Source organism: Sturnira hondurensis, unplaced genomic scaffold (assembly GCF_014824575.4).
Source record: "Sturnira hondurensis isolate 20B ecotype Veracruz unplaced genomic scaffold, ASM1482457v3 Scaffold0003801, whole genome shotgun sequence".
Lineage (NCBI taxonomy): Eukaryota > Metazoa > Chordata > Mammalia > Chiroptera > Phyllostomidae > Sturnira > Sturnira hondurensis.
Genome location: NW_028076432.1, coordinates 8,278,539 through 8,301,705, shown reverse-complemented (window position 1 = coordinate 8,301,705; position 23,167 = coordinate 8,278,539). Strand labels below are relative to the sequence as shown.

The 23,167-nt window shown below is 40.0% G+C and overlaps 1 protein-coding gene across 2 annotated transcripts in view; it reads left to right on the top strand.

The window, feature by feature from the left end:
* The first annotated feature begins 18,284 nt into the window (after positions 1-18,284).
* CTSC (cathepsin C) overlaps positions 18,285-23,167 on the top strand; it is a 37,546-nt gene continuing 32,663 nt past the window's right edge. Inside the window, exons 1-2 of one of the 2 annotated variants that reach the window (XM_037042923.1) lie at positions 18,285-18,779; positions 20,527-20,672. In XM_037042923.1, coding sequence (XP_036898818.1) covers positions 18,608-18,779; positions 20,527-20,672 — 318 coding nt within the window. In that variant the 5' untranslated portion in view covers positions 18,285-18,607. The remainder of the gene's footprint in view (positions 18,780-20,526; positions 20,673-23,167) is intronic. The other variant, XM_037042922.1, reaches the window with a different exon arrangement.

The following is a 23,167-nucleotide window of genomic DNA, read 5'->3' as shown; positions in this document are numbered from 1 at the left end:
CAGAATGCATTTTCCTTAATTTATTAATACTTAACTACCCCTATTGCTACCCAATTCACTCTTAGAAGCAATGCTATAATGAACCTGTTAACACTTGAAATTGCAGAATGAAAGCACATGTACTTAAGAATTTTATCAATATTTTCAAATTACTTCTAAGAAAGGCTATTTCCATTGTTATGCCCATCAACAATACAGCAAAGTACCTACTTACCCACATTTTACCTAAAGAGTACATGCTCAATCCATTACATTTTCATCGATTTTGTAGGCAAAACAGTCGCATTTTAAATGCATTTTAAATTAATTGGTGAGAATTAAACTATTATTACTTCACTTAAATTTCTAATTCATATCTCTGGGGTATTTTACTAGTGTACTTCCTTTCATTTGAACAAAAATATATATTTGTTCAAAAGAAAGATGGTAATGAAATCACTAATGAGCCTGTTAAATTTGAGACTTTTCCCTAAATTTAAGTACTTTCCCTGTAAGAAATAAATTATTTACAACTACATAGAGCAGAAAAGCCCCGGAGAGAAAGGAAAGAGAGAGAATTCAAACTGGACAGTTACAGCAAGAGCTAGCTTTGTCCCTATTCCTTCACCATTAGCAGAGAAAACCTTCTGTGCATGAAAACAGCTTTCTTAGCCAAAAAGCAGAACTTTGAAGATTAGGACAAGGCCCTCGGGTTGCCACAGAGTCAGGACGCTTCTGCTAATGCTTCAGGTACTTCAGCTTGAAAAGATGTCGGCTCATCCATTCAGCAGGTAATAAGTTGCCCTTCCTGAGCTTACAGTAAAGCTGGGGAGAAAAACAATTTGAATTCTCTCCTTCTTCCTCTTCGGTGGAGACTGAGGGATAAGGACAAATGAATAAATGAGGGATGGATGTACCAGCTGATAAACTTTGGGAGAATCTTGTCCGAGTGTAGAGAGACAGAGAGACAGGGCTAGTGAATGTGTGTTTGGCTATTGTTTATCAGTCATAATCATAGTAAAACAGTCCTTTAATGTATTATTTTTGACCTAATCTTTTATAATTAATTAATTATTTAGTAAAGTTAACCCAAAACTGTTCCTGCATTATTATTCTTTTATCCAATTTTCTTTGGGATAAATCTCCTTTAATCTCCTCACCCCACCCCAGAAACCCTGATGCTTTCGTTCAAGGAATAGACAATCCTTATATCAATGTTAATCTATTTAACTTTATTAATTTGTCAGAAATGCCAGGAGATGGTTAGTGCTTTCCATGTTTGAAGAAATAAGCCTGTTTCTGTCTATCCCTAAAAATATGAAATGTTTTTAAGTGTTTTATAAATCTCAACTGAAAATAAATTTCTAAAGTTAAAACTTTGATTTCAGCACATCAAAACTAAAATAATAAACTTAGTCTCACTCTCCACTTTTAGAGAACATATCAAGACTCAAATGACTTAAATTTCTTTCCCCTATAAAAACAGTTTACTCCTCTCTGTCAAAACCTGTCATTTGTACAACAAAATTTGAAGCAAGGGAGAAAGATAAGTGAAAGGGACATCAGTTCTCGGTTTTGGTGACCTATGTATTCTGACAGTGTTCTCGAGAGTTACCAGCAGCTACAGAAGGACTTCCTCTTTTCTTAGGGCCACCTGGTGTCAGTTTACTGGTCCCCTGAATCCTTCATTGCCCCACCTTCCAGGGCCGCTCAGCCCCTTGGGTCTGCAGTACACCCCTGCGAGCCATCTATTGGGGTGGTATCTGCTCTTATTTTGAAACAAAGGAAGTTAACAATGACTCTGCTCCTGAAAAGGCAAATCTTTTCTTGTGGTTTTGTGAGCTCTGGCAAACTTTTAAGCTTCTTGACTTTCAAGCTTTTTCTAATGAAAGAAATGTTTGTGAAATAATATAAATCCTGCTTGAACTGTGACAGTTTTTCAAGAGATGATTTGTAGAAGGAAGTAGAGGCTTACAATATGTTAGATTTTTCAGGTCATGGAGAATAGCAAACTTTCCTTTTATTTTTATACAACAAAAAAGTTGGTTGCATAAGGTGCGTGTCATAGTGAAGGAGAGCAGGGGGCACTGAATACTGACCTAGGTTTAACATTGACACCATTACTTAGAACCTGTGGACCGTCTCTGAGATGGTAACTTGCACACTGTCATACCTATCTCAGGTTTTTCTGTGGATTTTAAAAAGTAAAATCTTTGCAGAAGTAATGCAAAATATTTGAAATAGTAGTGGGTACCCCCCTCTTTGTGCTGAAATTCAAATACCCAAATTTCAAATGGCTAGAATTTGGGTCTTTATTCAATGGAATTGACATTCCTAAATTTAATTCAGAGACTCTCATGTTTGTAAAATACTCTTTCTTGACAGTTTGTTCTCAGCCACATTTGATGAACCCTGAACAATTAAGTCAAGGCAGGTCCAGTGAGAGAGTACTTGTCCGAGATCACCACCAGCTACATGGTAAAGTTTGGCTTGAACTTTGGTTTTGGGGACAATTGAAGATGATGTGCAGTGGTCCTCTCCACCTTGTCTAACGTAAAATGGCCGCTTTAAGTAACTTATAAATGCCTCTGACAACCTCCATTTCTCCTCTATCATATTAACATTACCTGAGCTAGTTGCAGAAGAACATGCATTTTGACTAAATATTTCTATAAATCTCCTTACATAAATTTGTATAATATTAATCACAACACAATTTATATACAAATGAAAAAGAGCTGTGCATACGATTATAAGACATATTACCTCTGTACATCTGTTTTGATGCATTTTGCTCCCTACACCCCAGAAAACTTCTTATGTTCTGCATTCAGAAACTGGATATACAGTTCTTCAGCTTTTCCTTTTTTTTTTTCTCATGTGACTCTTTTCTTCTCAAAATAACTGTGAGTTTCTTGAGTGCAGGGAGAACAGATTCTTGGTAAAAACACGAAGAAGGTCAAAGCTGTTTATGCTGTTTCACTTCCCCCTCTCCTTTCCTCTCTCAGGAAACCTCCCACACTCACAGGCCTCCCTGCTACGAGGCTCTCTCTGGGCTTTCTTCAAACCCGAATCTCTCTTTCACCCCTTTTCCTAGCATCACTCACAGACTGTGTGGGGAAAAATAACCTTAACCAGCTATGAAGCTAGAAGCGATTTTTTAATTTTATTAGCGGAGAGGTCATGGTTTGGGCACATTATTATAGTTCTCAGAGGTATTTGCATTTTAACTGGGGGCAATTCAATTCAATAACCATTTATGGAAACCAATTTCAGGCCTGTATAGTATAGTTACAGAATATCTTTCACCCCTTGCTCACCCCTAGGAGCATGCTCAGAGAAAGACAAATAAATGACTTCAATGAACCCTATGACTAATACAGTGATGGAAGAGGCTACAGTTATACAGCAGGTGCACAGAAGAAGAAATGATTAAGAATAGTTGGTATAGTAAGGAAACCTTGGAATTAATCATACTAGTGAAATAAAAGTGACATTTCATCAGGGGTAAACTAGCAAGGAAACTGCTACCAAAAAGCTGAACTCTGTTGGATTGTCTGTTTTGACACATTGAAACTTTTTGCAAACAAAATAGAAACTTTCGAGACTCTGTCTAATTTTTCTCTCTATGGTAAACCACTTATCTCTCTCCCCTTCGAATAAAACCTACCAGCATCCAGAATTAGCTAAAAGCTCACTATCTCTGATTCAGGTCCCTTCCTTAAGTTTAGGAGAATTGATGGACCCTCCCTTTAGACTCTCCTCACACATTGCTTTATCAGATAATTTTGTGTATTAGTGATATTTCCACCCACTTTACTAGAAATAAACCTTCACATTTTTATTATAGATCTTACAGTCTACAAAGTAGTTTCACATAAATATTATCACATGTGATCCTAATGGCAATTCCTTAAAGTAAAACTTTTCTTTGCCGTGGCTGGTGTGGCTCAGTGGATTGAGTGCTGGCCTGTGAACCAAAGGGTCACTGGTTCAGTTCCCAGGCAGGGCACATGCCCATGTTGTAGGCCAGGTCCCCAGTGGGGGGTGCGCTAAAGGCAACCACACATTGATGTTTCCCTTCCTTCTCCTCTCTAAAATTACATAAATACAATCTTTTTGAAATTGTCTTTGTTTTATAATGAGAGTATCTAAATCTCAGAAAATTTCCCAAATAAGCAGATGTTAAAGTTTAGTGTTTAATACTAGTACTCTTTCCACCGAAGAATGAGACCATCCTCTTTTGTTGCTATTGTTATCATCCTTTTTAAAGTAACTTTTGATTATGCTATTATATTTTCCCCAATTTTCCCTTTTATTCCCTCCCCACCCTTCCCCTAACCCTCCAACTTACCCCCCTTAGTTCATGTCCATGGGTTGTATATTTAAATTCTTTGAGTCCTCTTTTTCCCCTACCATTTTGTACCTCTCCCCATCTATTTTATTCCTACTAATTATGCTTCTCCCCTGTACCTTCTATTCCTCTCTTCACCTTCTGATGGATAACCCTCCATGTGATCTCCATTTCTCTGATTCGGTTCCTGTTCTAGTTGTTTGCTTAGTTTTTGTTGTTGTTTTCTTTTTTTTTTTAGATTCATTTGTTGATGATTGTGAGTCTGTTGTCATTTTATTGTTCATATTTTTATCTTCTTTCTCTTAGACAAGTCCCTTTAACATTTCATATAATAATGGCTTGGTGATGATGAACTCCTTGAACTTGACCTTATCTGAGAAACACTTTATCTGCCCTTCCATTCCAAATGAAAGCTTTGCTGAATAGAGCAATCTTGGCTGTATGTCCTCGCCTTTCATTACTTCAAATACTTCTTTTCAGCCCCTTCTTGCCAAGGTTTCTTTTGAGAAATTAGCAGATAGCCTTATGGGAACTTCTTCGTCGGTAACTGTCTCCTTTTCTCTTTCTGCTTTTAAAATTCTCTCCATGTCTATAATCTTGGCTAGCTTAATGATGATGTGCCTTGGCATGTTCCTCTTTGGGTCCAACTTTTTTGGGACTCTCTGGGCTTCCTGGACTTCCTGGAAGTCTATTTCCTTAACCAAATTGAAAAAGTTTTCCTTCCTTATTTGTTCAAATAAGTTTTACATTTCTTGCTATTGTTCTTCTCCTTCTGTAACCACTATAATTTGGATATTGGAACATTTCAGGCTATCCCAGAGGTTTGTAAGTCTCTCTTCACTTTTTTGAATTCTCATTTCTTCATTCTGTTCCAGTTGGAGATTTATATTTCTCTTTTGTTCCAAGTTTTTGCTTTGAGTCCTGGTTTCCTTCCTGTCACTGTTGGTTCCCTGGATATTTTGCTTTATTTCATTTTGAGTATCTTTCTTTTTTTTTTTTTTTCATTTTTTTGGCCAAGCTCAATCAGTTCTGTGAGCATTTTGATTACCAGGGCTTTGAATTCTCCTTCAGATAGGTTGGCTATCTCCTCATTGCTTAGCTCTCTTTCTGAAGTTTTGCTCTGTTCTTCCATTCGGGCAATATTTCTTTGTCTTGGCACACCTATTAAGTTGTAAGGGGGCAGGGCCTTGGGTACTGGGGAGGCAACCCTCTTCGCTGTGGCACTGCTTGGGGGGAGCAGAGAGGAAACAATGCAGCTTGCCTGCTCGGCTCTGGCTCTAGCCCCACTTTCCAAGGATTCTCCTGTGAGACTGGGAGTTTCTCCCATCTTGGCAACCCCCACTGTCGTCCACAGCCAGCTTCCCATTCAGCCCACCCCACCCACACAGTCTCGCCGCAGGTTCTTACCGGTCTGGTTATTCTGGTTGATTTTTTCTTTAATTCCTTGGTTGATGGAGTTCCATGCAGTTTGATTTTATGGTGCTTCTTGTTATTTATTGATCTTAGATTGGTTGTTATTCTCCTTTTATTTGTGCAAGGAAGCGAAGGGTTTCTACCTACACCTCCATCTTGATTATAACTCCCCCATATTCTTTATATAACATCTTAAAAATTGAGCAAATTATATTGGACCTGCATAAGAAAAATAATAAGCTACACGTTTTTCAACCTTCTAGTTTCCTTGCTGTTCTTATATGTTTATGTCTCTAGTAATATTTATCACAACTTATTAATATCAGTCTCCAAAACCCCAGCTATTTTCCTGTTTTACAAATTTTCTGTGGAATTCACATGCACATAGGAAAAGACTACTTGAATATAATTTAAAATTTATTTATAGAGGTCTTTCAGAACGTAGATATGTACTAAATTGCTTGACTTATTAACTTAACTATATGCCATTGAGATTATAACTGGACAAGTACTTTCGAATAAAGTGATTTGAATTTGTTTTTGTTTATTAACCTGTGGGGTGTTTTTCCAATTATATATGGAATAATAAGATCTCAGATTTTAAAGTAGACTAGAGATTAGACAACCAGCTAGTCTTGGAATGTCATTTAATAGAAACTGTGCCCAGAGAAGTTGTTACAACAAATCAGTAGCAGAAACTTCCCTAGATTGGCTAACAGCTGTGTAAAGTCTGAGTCACTAAGTAGCCAACTTCCAGTTTACCTTGCAACTATGAATATCATGAGCTCATTACAATAATTCTCGCTTTTTAAAACAGCTCCAAGAATTATGCCCTGGCTGCTGTGGCTCGGTGGACTGATTGAGTGCTGGCCTGTGTACCTAAGGGTCACTGGTTAAATTCCCAGTCAGTACACATGCCTGAGTTGCAGGCCAGGTCCCCAGTAGGGGGCACTCAAGAGGCAACCACACATTGATGTTTCTCTCCCTCTCTTTCTCCCTTCCTTCCCCTCTCTCTAAAAATAAATAAATAAAATTGTTTTTTTAAAAAGAGAATTATTAGGAATAAGAATACTTTAAAAAATAATAGAAAACGAGGGCTTTGGAGAGACAATTCTCCAAAACAATTGCCAATTATTTGGAGAATTGTCAATTCTCCATGACATTGCTACACATATTGTGGTAGATAGACTCCCTTTTCAAGGTGGTTTCCTCTGTAAAATGCTTTGGAAGCTAGAATTAGTGTCTTCATACAGGTCAAAGGACAAATTTGTTGACCAAGATAGTAAATATGAGGTTTCTCTTTTCTTTCTGGAGACATTCCAGGGCGTTAAGATAATATCCTCCTCCAAAGAGAGTGAGGGTGGGACTTGTTTGCCAGTAGCTGTGTGTGAGATTAGGACATCGTCATCTGAGAGTTCCTCTACTTCGATCTAGACCATCGGTGTGGGCAGTATGTGCCTGGGCCCGTCCCTGCATTTTCCCCTGCTGCTTCTTCCATCTCACAAAATAAAGTATATCATAGCATAAATGTTTTCTCACACCACCATACACCTTCCACAAGCTTGTACTGACTGTACATATGTTGTAATTAGCATGTATCATATTTTCCTTATAGGATATCCTTATAGGATAGCGATTCAGTCAAAGACTCAATATTTGAGTCAAGGGCTAGAAATATTTTTTGAGATGTTTATTTCATATTACCAAAATGCTTTCCCAAAGATTTGAGCCAGTTTATGTTCTCATTAGTCATGTCACAATGTGCTTTCACAACTACCGTCTTTTACTTCTTCCTGTTGCTCATCATGTCGGCTTTTCTGAACTCTTTGCAGTTCCTCAAATTCCTCCAGTCTTTTCATAAGTTATTCCTTAGAATGGTGTTGATAGAAATGACTCTTCCCCTGCAAAATCAGCTTCCATGTCATTTCTTCGGAGAGTTCTTCCCTGACTTCCCAGACTACCACACATTACCATTCCAAGGGGTACCTTTGGGAGACTCATCCATGTGTGACTATTTAATGTTTTTATTCCTGCCTTAAATTTAAGCTCCATGAAAACAGAGACCTCATTGGCATGTTCTTCACTGAATCCCTGGTGCTAGAACAGAGCTTGACAAACAGCATGTGCTTAATAAGTATTTCTTTAATGAATTCATCTTTTCAAAATTACAACAATCTAGTGAGGTTGATGGGCAATTATTTCTCATATGACAAAGTAGGAATCACAGGGACAGTTTCAGTTGATCTCCTCAGGGTCACCAAGAGTTAGTGGCAAAGATGTACATACAGTCATCATAACCCAGATTTTCTGGCTCCTAGCAAATACTTTTTCTAATACATTCAATGCTTCAGCAAGTTGTAAAATATTTTTATCATTAAAAATAGTGTATCTTCATGCAAATTGGGATCTTAATTAGGGATAATCATACTCTGTAAATACATAATTGTCTCTGAACACATGTATTATAATACCTGTGAATCAACTATTTCCTATTAGTGAAATTCGTTGAACTGATGAAGGACAATAACCAAATTGTTTTCCTGGTCTTCTAGGAAGCACATTGATTTAAGACTGCACAGGAAATGAGATTATACTTCTGTTTTGACTTTCAGACATGTCATGTGTGTGAATCATGTGCAGATGATTTTCTTCATTAACTCTCACAATTATGCAACAGACCTATTGTCTGAAACAAGCATTTCAAAGAAAAGTCAATAAGGAAATTCAAACATACCACAATAATTCTTATTTATTTGTCTGTAAGCAACTAGAAAGTTGAAATTATGCTCATGTATTTGTATCCTTGTATAAGGAGAGGCCAGTGATAACTAAGTTAATATGAGCAATTTACTTTTTAAAGTTACTCTCAATATGTGCCACACTGTGGTGTTACGGTATAATGGAACTAAACTGGTTCCAGATGCTACTCAATCTATATATTAGAGCCACATAATATGAACCAAGGCTTATATGAATATCCATTCAGAGCAGCCATGCTGCAGTTCAGGTAGCCCTCAGTTCTCGAAATTTTGAAACTGTCTTCTCCAGGATTCTGATCGATTTCCCAGAGTCTTTGCCCGGATTGTAAGAAATGGGACACCAAGTTGGCATATGGTCCTGGAAGAGGAAGCCAAAGTTGACCTTAGGGAGAGTTGAAGCAAAAATTCAGTCATTACATTTTAGACTTGCCCTGGCTGAGTAACAGTTGGTTAGAGAATCATCCCAATATGCCAAAGTTGCAGGTTCAATCCCCAGTCAGGGCACATATAAGAAGCAACCAATAAACGCGTAAATAAGAAGAACAACAAATCATTGTTCCACTCTCTCCCTCTCTCCCTCTCCCTTCCTCTCTCTCTCTAAAATCAATCAATTCAAAAATACACATTTTAGACTCAAAAGTCCTTCTTCCTGGCTTTCTTCATATCATTATCTGTCTTGGTTCTCATTATGAATTCTCTTAACTTTTCTTCATGAACACCTTTTCTTATCCATTAAATTGTGCTGATTGTAAGCTGTCTTCAGCCTCTTTCCCTACAGTCCCCCTGAACTCTGTGAACTTGTCTTGGGTGATCTTCTCTACTCCTATAATATCTACTCTCAGTTATCTGGATGACTGAAAATAATTGTGCCCAGACAGTACGCAGGCAGTATGAAGACCTCACAGCTGTTCTCATTGCCTGCCTATGCTTTGAACAGCATAGATGCCCAATAAATATCTGTTGAATGACTGAATGAACCCTCCCATGAATCTTACACCAATATTTCTGGCTTATTACTAAACATCTTCACTCTAATACCCTATAGGTACTTTAAATACATGCCTCCATCTGTTTTTACTTTCTTCCCAAAACACCGACTCTACTATCATTTCCTCTGGCTTAGTGGCTACAACATGAGTACGGTGCTGAATCAATATTTATTAAATAAATATAGGTTTGTGGTTAAAGAAGGATTAACCTTCCATTATTATCTATGGATGAACATTTATTCAAAACATCTGCCTGTGGCTACAGACTTAAATAGAGCTTTCAGAAGAAGCAGGATGGTGGCCATGGAAGTCAGAATCCACTAAGGAGTTTGGAACAACTCACCAGCCAAATCAACTGGCCCGGAAAATAAATGATGCTGGAGCATCGGGCCCATACCCAGCTGTTGCCAGCAGTCAGTGGCAAAAAAAAAAAAAGAATTTCCAGGGAAAGGGCTATTGTGGGACATACACAAATAGGCAGAAAACATGCTTCAAAGGAGATATAATTATGTAATTACATGGAAACATGCAAAATAAAACAGCAGTTAAAATACTAAGAACAAACGATTAAATAACTAAGTTTATTAGATTGAAGTTACATTGATATATTCTAACCATTCTTTCAGAACTGAAAGATGTGATAAAGAAAAAAAATGCATGGAAAGACTTAATTCAATCACAAGTGTATATGAAAGAACTCTTGAGTAGAGAAAATGTACTTTTATATGTTTATTTCACTAAACTAAGCCATAAAATTTTCACAATTACTAATAAAATTTTAAATGCTGATGTTTTACAGCCCACAGTCTTAGAACATAATCTAATAAAAAACATAATAAGTTAAGTAAAAACTACTTAAAATCAGAAAAGACTCCCAAATAACTTATGAAGTCAACTGAAAAGTCAAACCTAAATTATAAGCTTTTAAATTACAGGGAAAAATACGTACTTCATACTATAACTTGTGGGATACAATTCAAGCTTGTCTCAGAAGAAAACTATGAGCCTAATGGCCCTTCATTACTAAAGGAAAAGACTGAAAATGGGACACTGAGTATTTATGTTAATAAATTTTAAAAAGAAGCACAAAAGGAAGCAAATAAAGTACAAATAAAAATTATACTTAAAAGGATGGAATTAATCAATTTAAAAACATTAGGGTAGATGACTCTACCCAAAGTTGGTCCTTTGAAAATGATACCGCAAATTTAAATCTATTGAATACCACATTAAGTTAAAAAAAAAAAGTAGACTGGAAGTAGCAAAAGCACACAGCTTTGTAAGTGATAAAGAATTTTAAAACAAATGGAATGATTTTAACAATTCATAGCAGGTGTATGGGAAAACTGCCTAAGAAAAGCTGAGGAAACGTGAGAAGAAGAAGAGGGAGCACGCATGTTCTGAAGTCCATCAGTAGAACAAAATATTTCAGCATTTATGGGAATTAAATCTATTCGAACTTGGTGTTCAGATTTAGAGGGAACACAGGTTTATTTCATCAATGGTGCCGGTGCCCGGCCTAAGCCAAAAAGGAACTGAACCTCGACATCACACAATATACAAAAATAGACCGTATGTGCTTCAGAGATACAAAGTTAAAATTAAATAATAGTTACTTAAAACAGTTCAACCAATTCTAAACAACTTAAAAGATTTAAATTTAAAATATTTAAAACAACTCAGAGGAGAAAGTAGGGTTGTAGGGAGGAGGCAGGGCGGGGGTGGGAGAGAACTGCCTTTTACGTTGCTGGTAGAAATGCAGTTTGCCAGACCTGTTAAAGTTACTCAATCCCGCAACGTCTGATTCAGCCGTTAGCTCCTGTCACTTTCCTTCAGAAATGAAAGCAGCTGTAGGAAGCGTGTATGTTCAAAATTTCTTATTGCAATATTATTTGTAGCGGCAAAAAATGATGATGCTAATATACCCGGAAACAACCCAATGACCATTTAATAATAGTTAAATAGATGAGTTACATATTTTAAGCGCCATGCAGCTGTTTTCCTAAAGTGATTCAATTCCTTGGTGTGACGAGATCTCTGTAATCTATTTTTAAGAATGAGTTTCGTTGAAAATGAAACTTTCAGGTTGAAGAGAATGAAAGAAAGAACAAACATCAGATAGAGAGCAGAAATGTAAAGTATGTTCCCATTTCAGAAAAATCCGCAAAATGCATACACAGGTACATCAACATCATAATAATAATAACAGTGCTTACCCCGCGACAGCATTTCAAGTACAAACTCATTCAAGACCTCACCACAGCCCTCTGAAGCAGGTCATCCCAGTTTGCAGAAGAAGGAACTGAGCCAGAGCACACAAATAACTTTCCTAAAACCACACAGATAGTGAGCTGGCCTCAGGATTCAGACTGTGGCATCCTGGATCTGGAATCCGTGTTCTTAAACAATATGTGTCCTGCTTCTTATTCACATTTGTAAATGGCTGGGTAAGTTTAGCGACGAACTTGGAACTGTGCACACTAGGAAGTGAACATAGATTAATTTGCTTGGATGGGAAGGGGAAGGGAGGCAGAGGAGAAAGAAACTATTTGCAACAGCGGCAAAATATACTTGGAATAATTTCGGGTAAAATTTACACAGGTTAGTGCAAGGAAATGTAAGTCTATTGTGTAGGAAACCATTAGTTATCAGCTGAATTCTGGTTATGGCTGAGGGCTTCAGGGAATAGTGTTTATGTTTGAGAGGAGTTTTTTAGGGTCAGTTGGAATCTTGATGGAGGAGGGGCAAAATAGACATGGCCCCCATCTGTATTTGATTTTGCCCAGAGAGCGGAGGCTGGGGGTGCTTAGATTGTGAGGAGCTGTGTGAGGAGATGTGGTGAGAAAGAGGATTATCTGAAGTTAGAGATGGGTCTTTACAAGGGGAGAGGTTGAGACCAAGGAGTATTTCCTCCTCATGGGAGACGTCAGTATGTGCACGCTAAATTTCTGAGAAATCTTTGCCAAAAAGTCACGTGGGAGCAGACGGAATGAGTAGGAAATTGTGAGTGGCTGGAAGAGGCCTAGTCGAAAGTTGGTTGAGATTTACAAACTGTTATAGGTTGGTCAGTGACCCCAACCATTTGAACAGCTTCAGAACTCCTAGGAGGGAACAGGAAGTGCTGGAGTTGAGGACGGGCAGGGTGACCCCACTACCAGTGAGGACTTTGACTAAATAAGTCCCTAATTGTAGTGTCTAGTTCCCTTAGGTGGTTAGCTGTTAAAAGGGGGAAAGTCCCCACTGAGTCCCTGGAGCATCTCCAGTCTTGTTTAGTGGCTTTGGGTCAGGCCGCCTTATCTGGATTGAACTGGGGCCATTGCTTACACTGAAGGCAACCCTTTTCAAAATGTCCAGGATTTTCGCAAAAGAAACAAGATGCAGGGTTTTGATCTGGTGTCTGGGGAGAGCTGGGGGTAAGGGGATTATTTAATTGTTGAACTTGCATGGCTATTAGGTTAGCCATTCCCTCCTACCCCTCCAAAGGCTCAAGTAATTTAGGTTTCTTTGTCTTTGTTAGTTGGTTAGCGAGTGAGGCAATTGCATGGGATCTTTTTGCCATCTAATTGATGTCGTATTATTTTAATAAAGTACTACGGGCCTCATCAAAATCTACAACAAAGATGGGACTGAATAAATTAATAACTTCATCATTACAGTTGTTGGTTCCAGAATTTTGTTGGAATACTTGCTCAAAATGATTGAAATAACCTCAGATGAATTCATCCTTTCCTTGTAGGCCTTGATGAACAGCTTTACAATTTATTTGCTTGGAGAATGGCTTTTAATAATTTTTATGACTGTTTCTGTAGGGCTCTTAGGCCTGTGGCACTCAGGACTTTAAAGTCTTACAGGGAGTGGCTTTGACCTGGGTCATTCATCCATTCTCCAGCTGGGACATTGCCAGCCAGCACGTGGATGAGTTGGTGTGGGTTGGAGAGACCTGGCTGATAAGCACTAATGATGAGACTAAATGTGCCTTTGAATTCAACGGGATTAATTTGGGGGTTTGGGAAATCCTTTGGCTAAAAGTTCTGCTTCGCTACCAGGAGTCAAAGAGACAGTTTTGAATTCTTTGAAGTTACGTAAAACTTTTAAATGGGCTATCTTTTTACAGAATACAAAGGGAGTCTCTCTAAAAGGAATAGGTCAGGGGTGTGGTTGCTAAATAAGAACTGAGGGGCTGTGAGATTTCAGAGGATTTTGAAAGTAATGGAGGAGGGCTGCTTGCACAAGTCTTCTCTTCTTCTAATTTCTGTGGGCATTTATGAAGTTTACAATTATTTCCTTGGAGGGCAGACATTGCTGCTTCCTGGTACCATTTTGAGGCCTTGAAATACTGATTAGAGAAAGCCTTCCATTATCTTTGATGAGTTCAAAAACCTTAGCATCGGAATTGAGATAAATAAGCTAATTTGGAAATTTCAAAGGAGTTCCATTTTTGGCCTAGAAAGTTTTAAGTCACCCCCTGTAATTTTTAACCAGAGATTAAGCCAATTTCAACTATTTGGACAATAACTTTTAACCAAGAGTGTTGAGCAAGAGTCTGGCATCAACAATTAAGGTAAGGTGGTTCAATGACCATCCAATACGGTATCTGAGATGTAACTCACCGAAATCATTTCTGTTATCAGAGAAAAGGTACCTGTCACTTTTATAGTGATTCCAAAGTGCTAAATGGAGAAGAGCGGACATCTGAATGTCTCATTCTGTCTTCCAGTGCATGCATATACAGAGCATTTTAGATTATGGAATATATGTCTTGGTATTAGAAATGTACTTAAAATATCTTCTTATATGTCCTTTATATTACATTTAGTATTTTCTTTTTTTAATTAAATGTGTAAGTAACTTCTTGTATATGAATTTTATTCCATAGTAGTAAAAAGTTCCTGAAAAGTGTTCCGAAACTCAGTGTCCAACATGAGAGGGGTTCCTTCCATACCAACAACTAATCCTGGACACCAGCAGGATGTCTAAGAATGCAGCTTGATTTTGACACCATCTACCCGGATGCAGAGTCAGATTCCATAGGCGAAGGGCTCCGTCCCACAAGAACACCCTCCACTCCAGAAGCCAGTTTTAAGCCCAAGATGTTACATGTGCTTCTAACCAACTTGCTACAACTCAGAGGTTCCCAGGACCCCCTTCTTGGGTTTTATTAATTTACTAGATCAGCTCGCAGAACTCAGCGAGCTGAGTTTATTCACTAGATTTTCTGGTTATTGCAGAGGATATTAAAAGATACCAATCATCAGCCACTTGAGAAGATAGATACAGAGCAAGGTCCAAACAAAGGGACTATTGACCTCATAGAGATTGGAGTCTGATATGGTGGCGCATGGATGTGTTCTGGTCCCCCCCCCCATTTTGGGTTGTTAGGGAGGTTTCATGACATAGGTGTGATGATTAACTCATTAGCCACTGGTGATTAGTCTGACCTCTAGCCCCTTTCCTCCTCCCACAGAATCAGGGGTGGGGTAAAAGTTTCTTACCCTCTATTCAGGGTTGGTTCCCCTGGCAGCCAGCCCCCACCCATCCTTAGCTGCTTTGCAAATTGACACTTTCATGAACATAAACCCAGTTGCAGTGGCAGGGTTTGTGAAGAATAACAAGGCACCTGGTTCACCTTTAGGGCTCTGAGGCATTGTTAGGAACCTAGAAGAAATCAAATAGGGTAACAAAAGAGGCTTCAGGAAATTTCATGGGTTTTGGGAGCTCTGACACAGGACCTATGGATGAAAACCAAATATACCTGAGAAATATATTGTGGTCATCTGAAGAAGCAAATATTTATATGTTTCAAATGAGCATATGTTTCAGGTGATTTATAAGATATATGTATCTTATAGTATTGATTCCTAAGATGAATCTTATACATATACATCTTATGAATCACAATATTGCAGTCTCTATAAAATATTCATTATAAAAATAAAACTTTGGCTCTGAGAGCTTTGAGAATCACTATTTAATCTCCTCCCACCCCTTAATGGAGAGAGGGCTAATATTTTACATGGGAGAGAAAACCTTTGTCATTAATTAATAAATAATTGAAAATCACCTCCATTGAAAATCAAGGTACCTGAGGTTGACTCTTGAATCTCAGTAAGTGGCAGTGTGACATTCACTCACCTGAGTTGTTTTCTCTCGATCTCCATTTCCAGGTATTAAATGAGTCCATTAGACTAAGGGGTCTCCAGGGTCACTTTCTACTTATCATTCATTGAATAAAGATTGTTTTAAACTTTCTTCAGAGTTGTGTGCTCCTTGGATTGCACCCATAAATTTCCACCTTCACTGTTCAGCTCTCCAGTATTGATGCCCAAGTAAAAGTGTTAATGTTTTAACAACCAATGACATACTTTCCTAGGGAATCAAGAAGGCAATGCTACCCTGCCACTGTATCTCTGAACTATTAAGTGTGCTAGCTCAATTATATCATGCCAGCTTTTAACCCTAAGTAAAAGGCAGTGAGACCTAGACACAGGGTGTTTTGTCTCCTCCACCCGACCTTTGCAATCTGTGCCTACATTAGAGAGCACTTTCACTTCCCGATTTTCAAGGGCACCTCCTTAGGCCCAATTGAATTTGGTTTTCAGGCCTAGAAACCAAGATAATGTTATTAAGTGCATTGAACATCCATAATACTTTCTGAGTGTTTTCAAGCTAGAAGCTAGGGAGATAAAGGGGAATAATGTGTACTTGCTCCCTTTGAATGCTTATCATCTGATGGAAAAAGTGGATGGACAAACAAACACTTATTTTCACCAGTGTGATGAGGGCAAAATGCATGTGCCCCAGAAGGGAGGGACACAGGAAACTCTGGTTCACCTCTTGTCCTTAATGCTGGCACAGGGCCTGACACTTAACAGGCTCTGTGCAGGAAAGGAACCCAACTTTCAACAGCGGCCAGTAATGTCAGAAGAGATCTGACAGGGAAGATGATATTTAAACCGAGCAATCATGGGGGGTGGGGTGAGGAAGAAGGCACTTTTCTCTACCCTCAAGGTTCTTTCAGCTAGTCTAACAATCAAATAGATACTGGACAGATTTAACAAGAGAAAATAATTTAAATATATGTGTACATGAACCCCACAACAGGAGAGGGTCAAAGATCCCACATGTATGAGAGGTTTAAAGAAAGAGAGGTAAAATATGCATAAACGGCATTCTGAGCTATGGTTGAGGCAAGGTGACTTGGGGGCTTCGAAGGGCCATTGTAAGATGACAAGAATAGCGGATGTTTAGTAATCACAAGTTTGCCCTGCCTTCTAGATAAGGTCTAAAAACGTTATGCCTGATCTCCTTTTAGGGGCAAGTCCTCTAATTCAAGTCTTTTAGGCAGTTAATAGAGTGGCAGAAGTTTCCTTTGAGCCCACAGCTGAAGTTGCCTTGAGCGCAAAACAATCTGCAGATCATCAAGGCACATAATAGGGTGGAGCTTTCGGAATGCCCCCCAAATGCCTCCTAATAACTGCTAGAGATTGGCCTGTCATACTGGGATGCTGCTCATAATGAAATGGAGGCCAACCAAGTCTGAGGCTTGTGCTGCCTGTCACCACCCAACCAAAGAGCAGAGACAGGGGCTGGATTCTAAGTGTGCATCTAATATCAGATGCTGGAAATCAGAAAAGATGGTGGATAAAAAAGCCTAACATCCACCTTCCCCCAAGCTCCTCAGGGGCAAGTTTATACAGGGAGTGTATGGAGAGGGGGTTTTGATCTTGATGAACATCTTCATCACCGATTCCTGGAACAGCATTGTCAGTGTTCTGATAAAGATCTCACAGCCACTCAAGCAGTGGTCAGGGTGCCTCATCCAGGTGTTTCTGGGGTGCAATCAACCAGTCTCCGAATACCTGGGGACCTGGCATGTGGGTTCAGGGCTGGGTTAAAAATTCCTTTGTTCTTTCCTGGTCAACTCATAACTGCAACAAAATCTCAGCTGGAACATAAGGTTAAATATATATATATTTGATTAATTGGTTATACATTCTATTAGTAATCATCTAAGGCTATAATGGAGAAGGAAGAAAAGAAAGGGAAAGACCAGCCTTCCCCCTTCCTCACCCTGGGCAAATTACTTCCTCTCTCTGGGCTTTATGCTTTCAAGGGTAAAAGGAGAAGGAGTTCCACAACATGAATTGAGAGAGAGAGAGAGTTAGTGTGTGTGTGTGTGTGTGTGTGTGTGTGTGTGTGTACTAAGTCCTTCAAAGTCTGCAGGGAAACAAAAACAACTAGTACACGAGAGCTGCACGTTGGCACTGCACTGAATTCTCTTGCGGGTAATGGGCAAAGAACATTAACAGGAACTCAAGCAACACCGAGCCAAAAGACGGTAGTGAAAGTTTGGAAAAAAACGGAAGGGAGAGCAGTTCTCAAACTGCTGAGGCGGCTGGGGACAGCGAGTACAATTTTACGAGAAAAAAAAAAGCCTTGAGTTAATTTAAAAAAATGAAAAAGCAAAACAGAACTCCGCTTTAAGATCCTTCGTTCTCTGGGACTTGCTCACCTGTCTCCCCTCCACCCTCCCCCACCTTCCTTCCCTCTGTCCCTCTGACCCCTGTCCCTGCCACTCGGTTTCTCTCTCAGTGTCTGTCTGTCCGTCTCTGCCTCTCAACTGCCTTCCCTCCTCCGCGCTGACGAGCGTGCATTCCCATTTTCATTCTCATTTCTCTCCCTCTCGTCATTCTCTCTCTCTCCCTCTTTCTCTGTCTTTCTCATTTTCTCTCTTTCCCTCATTCTCTCTTTCATTTTCTTTTCTCTCTCCCTCTCTCCGTGCGTCCCCCCAACCCCTGGAGGAGGAAGGCTGGGTCGCCTGCGGACCAACTCTGACTCCTAAATCCTATTTCGAGTCGTCCCTTGCCAATAAACCGCGTCCCGGTGTGCCCCGGGGCTCGAGGCCCGGGCGAGGGCAGCGCCCGCCCCGACCCTGCCCCCAGGTGCCCCGGCGCCCCTCTCCCACGGCCCCGGGTCGGAGACCGAGACCCCGCCCCCGCCCAGTGTCGGGTTTCCGGCCTCCGGTTATTTTAAGGCGCGCGGTCTGGGTTGCCCGACTCCCCGCGGCTGCGCTCCTGCTTCTGCGCCCTCACCTCGCCTCCAGCCCCGCCGGCATGGGTCCCTGGCCCCGCTCTCAGCTCGCAGCTGTCCTGCTGCTTCTCTGTGGCGTTGGCACTGTGCACTGCGACACACCTGCCAACTGCACCTACCCCGACCTGCTGGGCACCTGGGTCTTCCAGGTGGGCCGCGGAGGTTCCCAGCGTGACGTCAACTGCTCGGTGATGGGTAAGCAGCCACCTTGCCCGGACTGACCCCCTTCCCTCGCCCTGAGCCCCTTTCCCCGCAGCGCCCACACCGAGCGCGCCTCCACGAGGCGGAGCGTACTTCCACGAGGCCGGGGCATATGGCTGGACTCGTGTCTCCTTGGGGTGCCCTCTCCTGCGCCGGCTTCCCAAGTGCAAGTTGAGCTGCTGAGAACTTTTAACTTCACCTTTTCTTGGGGATTCCTGGGGCCTCAATACTTTCTAAAAGGCTTTCTTTCCCTACCCACTTAATTTTTGTTTCCTGTGTTTTGGGTTTGTTTGGTTTGGAAGAGAGTTCAGACCTTGCAGTCTTATCATCTCCGGGGTCCCACCTGTAGTTCTGGTTTTGTTTATTTGTGTTTGCCAGTGAAAACTGAGCTCAAATACTTGAGAATATAACAGAAAATTTTTTTGTCTTTGTTTTTAGGTTGTAGGAAAGAGCCCTTATGCCCAGCGATTTTCATTTAGATGTGTGTTGATGCTACTAGTCTGAGATAACTTCTGGTACCCCTCTTCCCTGTTTTATGTATTGCAGGAATGTATATAAAATTCTGTGAATTTTTGTTCTTTTAATAACCCTTTAGCACAATGCCAAGCACTCAATAAATATCTAGTACTTGAACACACTGGGATATTCCATATACCCTTTAAATAGCATGGTTCTACCAAGGAGGAAGAAATTGGTGACGGAAGAAAGAACACAGTCTTGATCAGAAGAGGCACCTTTGTTCTGCCCAAACCCTTGCCAGCCTGTAGCTTGGCCAGACTGAGTGAAGCTGTGAGCTGCACTCTGCTGGTCAGCAGAACAAAGATTGCCAGGTGATTTGTTACTAAAGCAGATCGATTCAGCTGTCTAACTCCAAATGACTGTGGCATTGCATAATCCCAGGCATTTTAACCACCCGGGTTTTAGAAGTCGAAGTTGGAGGTATGAAGCAGAAGGGAGATCAGGATTTGTACTGTTTGGGCACATCCTATTTCAGAGCTAATACTAATCTGGACTATGGAAAAACGCCTCAAGTGTGGAAACATCCAGACGCACATAGCAGAACCCTGTTCAGTCAGCCTATGATTAGAAAGTATACTTTTGACCCTAATATAATAATGAAAGACACCCACTTGTCTGAACCCTTCTGTTCTAAAGTGTAAAAGTTTAGTTCCTATCAGCACATACTGGTTTTATAGGACAGAAACTTGAGTTTGCTAAATACTGTGGAAGGATTCAGATTCTGAAGTTCTGAACAGTGGAGCCATTATAGAGAAAGATGCTCCATTTCTCCTTTGAAGAGGTCATTTCCTTTGCCTTTCTTTTGATCTGATAGCAGGTCTTTTTATATTTTAATAGTTCCACTTTCTGATGACCATTTTGTCTTCTCTTCATTTCTGCCTGGCATCTTCAACATCGCCCACGTTTTCCTTTTCTTCAGCGGAAAAAATTATTAGGTCTTTGGACGTTCTGGGAAGGTAGGGGCTGTACTTTTTAGGGTCTCTCTGCCTGTTGGGCACATTTCTATCTGTTGAGCCCTCACTTCCCAGGCTTGACTGAAACCCCTTTGGAACTGTACAGAGGGACACAACAAGATGGAAAGTCTGATTCTTCACAAGCCAGATTGGCTCACATTTGGTGGCATGAAAGGAAAGCATCTTAAAAATTATGGAAATTGTACAGGAACTTTTCCCTCCCATTGATACAAATAATTCTCCATTGTTGTGCGTTTTTGTTTCTTTAGGACCACCAGAAAAAAAAGTAGTGGTGCACCTTAAGAAGTTGGACACAGCCTACGATGACTGGGGCAATTCTGGCCATTTCACCATCATTTACAATCAAGGCTTTGAGATTGTGTTGAATGACTACAAGTGGTTTGCCTTTTTTAAGGTTAGTTTTGTTGGACTGCCCATTCATATTTTTAATTATTTAATATCTGAGGTCTCTTCTAATCAGTAGACCCTCAGAATTTTAAGATTAAGAAGATAACCAGAATTGACACCACTTTTCCCAAGAGGAATTATATGGTTTATTTAAAATTATGATTTCAGTAGATTAAAAAAGCTGATCTATATTTGAATATGTACAATTCATATACATTTACATTTCTAATGTGATAAGTATGGCTAAGTTCTTTTTTTTTAGATTTTATTTATTTTAGGGGATAAGGGAGGGAGAAAGGGAGGGAGAAAAACAGCGATGTGAGAAACATTGACTAAGCAATTGCCTTTCCCACGTGCCCCAACCACACCCCAACCAAGGACCAGGCCTGCAATCCAGGCAGGTGCTCTGGCTGGGAATCGAACCGATGACCCTTTGCTTTGCAGGGATGATGTTCAGCCAACTGAGCCTGGCTGGTCAGGGCTAGGACTACATTTTTAACTTACTTTCTTTATTACTGTACCTTTATGTGTAAATGTTGCCTTAATGACTTGGATTGAATCTGCAGGAAAAATAGGGATATCATAAACAATTTTGGACTTACTGTGCTATCTTTCTTATCATTGCTGTTCTGAGAAATTGACCTAAGTAACTCATTGAAGTAACATGATGTACTAAGTATATTACTGTGGGTAACTTATTTCACTGCACTAAGACAAAGAGATAGACAGTATCCGAGTTACTCCTTGGGCTAGTTAAAGGAAACGATCGTCCATCCAGACCAGTTTGCTTTCTTTTCCCACTGGGGAAGAACTCGTGGCTGAGTGTGTGTGCTAACACTTTGTTTCCTATTGCAGACACACTCCAGGGTAGGAGTGTAGCAGGGATTGTAGTCCATCTCAGATAGCCTTCTGAAGCTGGAATTTTTCCTTTTGGCAGAGTATCAAATGCTTTAAGTAAATTGAAACCACAAGCCCTAGACTAGCTCTGGTTCTCATTTATAATCGAGTATAAATAAAAACAGACATTTTCATGGGGTAGGGTTTACAGCCTTTAGAACATATGGTAAGAGTTGACAAATCCTGGGATTCAAGGGGAAGTGGGAGAATGGCTGTTAACGATGATAAAAGACACAGCACCAACAAAAAACTAACTTCTAAATTTATTGTGGTTTTTCTCTTGGGTTGGGATTTAACCACTAGAAAGGATATGGTATTAGAGCTGAGCCAGCCCTGTTTTTTAAAATAATAACTATATATATATATATATATATATATATATATATAGAGAGAGAGAGAGAGAGAGAGAGAGGACTCCTGCTCAGTAGGAAAAAAGAAAACAGAGAGGAAACATTGCCTTCACGCACTTGGATTGGCTGGTCTGCTATTCAGCTGGCAGGAACCGTCTGTCCATGTTGCCTGTTGAGGGCCAAAAGTCCATTTTATTCATCAAAGCCCATGCTCAAACTGTTGTAAAATATTTTTAAGATTACCTCTGAATACCATATACTTTTAAAATCATGACAGTGTTTTTATGAATTTTTAAAACTGTAGTGCATACGAGGTAAATGTAATTCAACCTGATTATAATTTTTGGCGTGCATATTCCTGAGCTTAAGGCTTTGCAGGCTTCTTGTAGATACTCTGTCACGGCCCTTAAATATTTCTTGCCTTCAGGGTGAGAATTCCTATGGAATTGATGGCACAAGGAAAGAGATAGTCAAGACAGTTGTTACCGTGTTATTATCCCCCACCCTCCTCTCTTCCTTTTCACCTCTCTGGCTTCTCCATCCCCTCTGCTTCCCTTCCTCTCCTGCTCCTTTCTTGCTTGACACAAAACCATTGTAACATCAAATAAGATGAGAAGTGCTCTCTACCCGAAGTGGGAAGAGTTAATATATACACAGCAGTGGGACAGAACCCTACCTGATTATCTGCTTCTGGATGGTATTCTCTTACTAGGAATAGAACTAGGAAGAGTGTTTGGCTACTGATTTCAGTATGTATTTTAAGCACACATTCAACCAGAACCATTATGAGGGGCATGTTTTCTTCTCTTGCTGAAAAATCAGCCACTCTGACTGGTCAGTGGTTAGGAGTTGTGACAAACATCATAATATCGGTAAGCAGAACAGAAAATACATAAGTTAGTTGGTTTTAACATTTCTCTTAACATAATCAAGCAGTTCCAGATAAACATATTTTGCAGAGTGATAGAATCCATGTCCTTTTTGCAAAACCAATGGAAAGTTATGGGGAACAGTGTTTTACAAATTTTAAGAAAAATGATAAAGCGGAGTTGATTTTAGATAGCAGGCAAGTCAAGCACTTTGGGTGACACTTGAAACATGTTAACACAAATGGCTTGTCAGGTCTCACCCAAAGCACCCGGGTATTTCCTGTTGTGGTGCTGGGGAAGCCATGCTGAGTGCGTAACTCAAGAAAAGACAAACCCATTTAATGAGTGAAGCGCACGAGACTTCTTCCTACAGGCTTAGTAATTAC